General features: G+C 45.2%; 1 protein-coding gene across 2 annotated transcripts in view; it reads right to left on the minus strand.

Annotated features, from left to right (window-relative positions):
* The window catches only part of GTF2H1 (general transcription factor IIH subunit 1), a 23,814-nt gene that overhangs the window by 4,756 nt on the left and 16,266 nt on the right, over window positions 1-2,792 (minus strand). For both annotated transcript variants that reach the window (XM_018555087.1, XM_018555095.1), the window contains exons 11-12: window positions 2,450-2,567; window positions 1,531-1,621 (exon numbers count right to left, since the gene is read on the minus strand). In XM_018555087.1, the coding sequence (XP_018410589.1) occupies window positions 1,531-1,621; window positions 2,450-2,567 (209 nt within the window). The remainder of the gene's footprint in view (window positions 1-1,530; window positions 1,622-2,449; window positions 2,568-2,792) is intronic.

Consider the following 2,792-nt stretch of genomic DNA (forward strand, 5'->3'; position numbering starts at 1 on the left):
AAGAGCAATTATAGATATACTTGATATTTAAAAAGAAAAGAAAAAGGAGAATCGAATCAAGTCTAAGGAGAATTTGCTTAGGAATGATCCCTATAAATATCTGAGGATCTCCCGTGAACTCATATAATCCCTCCAGGGGCTCCACCTCTCGCCAAATTTCGTATGTCTATCATATAAACGAGCTATAAGCTCTTCAGATCTCATAACATTGTTTAGTTCTTCAACCCTCTGGGGGGGACTAGTTGACTTCCAATGTCTAGGTATCACTGCCCTTGCAGCTGCGAGGATCGGGCCTAGGAGACCTTTTTTCAATACCCCGAACGAGCCATGGTGTAGAGACAGCAGAGCAAATGTTGCCCTTTTTAAATCAAAACCAGCGGGCTTCGCCGAGACCCAATTTGAAAAGCTCCAGAAAATGTAGCTAATCATTGCCTAAATTGTCTACGTCAACTGCAATCTGGTCCCTTTGGACTGATACCTTTTTTTCTCCGCTGCTTTTTCTAGGGAGACCTTAGCCCAGGGGTAGCCAAATTCTGGCCCTCCAGCTGTGATGGAACTACAAATCCCATGAGGCATTGCAAGATTCTCACAGCCATGACTACCGGAGAGATGCATCATGGGGTTTGTAGTTTCACCACATCTGGAGGGCCAGAGTTTGGCTACCCCTGCTTAGCCCTTTGCCCAGGTGGTCCCGGAATAAGGGGATTGAGGCGTGGGGAATATGTAACATATTGACAACCTTTTTTTGTGGCTCCTTCCCTCATGTGTTGTGCCTTCTATATGATCCTCCCCTGCCTAATTTTACCCCCATTCCTGTATTTCGTTACTCGTTTGATGGTTAGAGTTATGCTCCATCTCTGCCTCGGTCCAATTCATCTTTGTCCATGTTCGGTAGCTTGCATGTGGGGGGGGGTTACCTTTCTCTTTGCCCATGTTAGGCAACTTACAGTTTATCTTTTTTAACCAGAACAGCCATAGCCCCAGTAGAAAAGCCTGTCCCCCGCCAGCATGCTGCAGAGAAGGACCTTGCTCACTGTGTGGAAGCAGTGTTCTCCCTACAGAGGTCCGGCTGAGTCAGATATAGTTTTTGCTCCTTGAATGCAAAATCTTAGTTTATTTTCTTAAATGAAAACCAGCCACAGCCTTAGTAGAGAAGGCCTGTCCCCTGCAAGCATGCTGCAGTGAAGGACCCTTGCTTTCTGTGTGAAAGCAGTGGTCTCTCTGCAGAGGTTCAACATGCACCCTACTCAGCTCTACAATTACCAAAGCTCATGCTGATTGGAGAGCCCTGGCTCCCACTCTCAAACAGTGGTCTCTCTGCAAAGCCCCTGCCATCAGCAAAGCTCATACTTCCTACAAATAAGAGTTCCAACTCAACAAGGGGTGTGTCGGGTATCTGCAGAGGGACCACTGCTTCCACACAGAGCAAGCGTCCTTCATTACAGCTTAAAAGCCAGTGCATTTTTTTTTAAACAGTTTAAAGCAATATTGAAATCTCAGCAACTAGAAGTGGAAGAAGAGAAGACTCACGGTTTATGGCTTGCTGGGCCCCTCCCTGCATCAGGGCCCCTCCTGGTGAGAGAGCCGAGATGGTGCCACTAGCAGCCGAGCTTGAAAGAACCTACGTCATAAGAAACAAGAAAGATTAGCAGTCAGATTCTCTTGTTGGTGCTCACATCACATCCTCCTATATAGAACCAACTACAGACAGGAGACAGAAAAACAAGCTGGCACAGGGCAAACCTGCATGTTTGTGCCCGCAGAGGAGGGGGTGCTGTAGGCACTGCCTGACTTCCACCCTTGATAGTCAGCTTTACCTGTGCAGACTTGACCCAGGAGGGTGTGCCAGTTATTTTGGCAATTCATTCACATTTGTATTTCAATGCCTTTCCATGCTTTGATTATTCTAAATGTAAGATATTCCTTCAAGTGGTTATATGTTAAATCAGGGAAGGTTATTAGCATTCCTAAAAAGAGGCCCTGTCACAAGGCAATTTATTTTAACAACAGTCTTCCCATAAAATTATATGTGCCTGCAACAAATTTTATGCGAGTTATTATACCTGTAAAAGGCTTCCTTGTGTAGCTATTCAAAGGCCCCGAGACTGCTGCTGGGCACTGCCATCTAGGATGAGATGTCAAAATATCGGCAGCCCCAAATCACTCAACTGGCACTCTATATTATTCCCCTACGATCTGCCCCCCCCGATTCTACATAAAGGGTTTAAGTAGGGAGTAGCTGGGTCAGCACAGACTGTAAATTAAGAGGGTTATGACATGCAAAGAGGGCCGGGCAAGGGACTCTTCCTGAAGTTACATTTTCTAGCAAGTCCAAATGGCACATTGCAAGTAAATAGAAGAATGGTCATGGGAAAAACACTGCAAATAAGCAGTAAAAATCGTCTATAATTCATATTAATTTCCTGTCTACAATTTGCTCACTGCCTACCTGAGTTAGACGTGGTACGTAATTGTCCATTTGATTTTTAATACTGTTTAGAGAATAAAGAATATCCTGACCGGTTGCATATTGTTGGGAGTGGACCGGGGTTGGACCATGATAATACCTAAAAATCAGAAACAGAAATGTATAGTTAACACAGAGAATGCAATATGACCAACAATGGCAGATAATCAGCCCGGAAAGAGAAAAGAGGGTGTGCAAAAGGGGGAAGAGAGGAAAGAGAGGGGGGGAAAGAGAAAGGGGCATGCAGAATGAGAAAAAGGGGAGCACAAAAGAGAAAAAAAGGGGGGCCCCAGATAGAAACATAGGGGGACACACAGAGATTGGG

The sequence above is a fragment of the Nanorana parkeri genome, unplaced genomic scaffold (genome assembly GCF_000935625.1).
Source record: "Nanorana parkeri isolate BGI_ZX_2015 unplaced genomic scaffold, ASM93562v1 scaffold10, whole genome shotgun sequence".
In the NCBI taxonomy this organism is placed as follows: Eukaryota; Metazoa; Chordata; class Amphibia; order Anura; family Dicroglossidae; genus Nanorana; species Nanorana parkeri.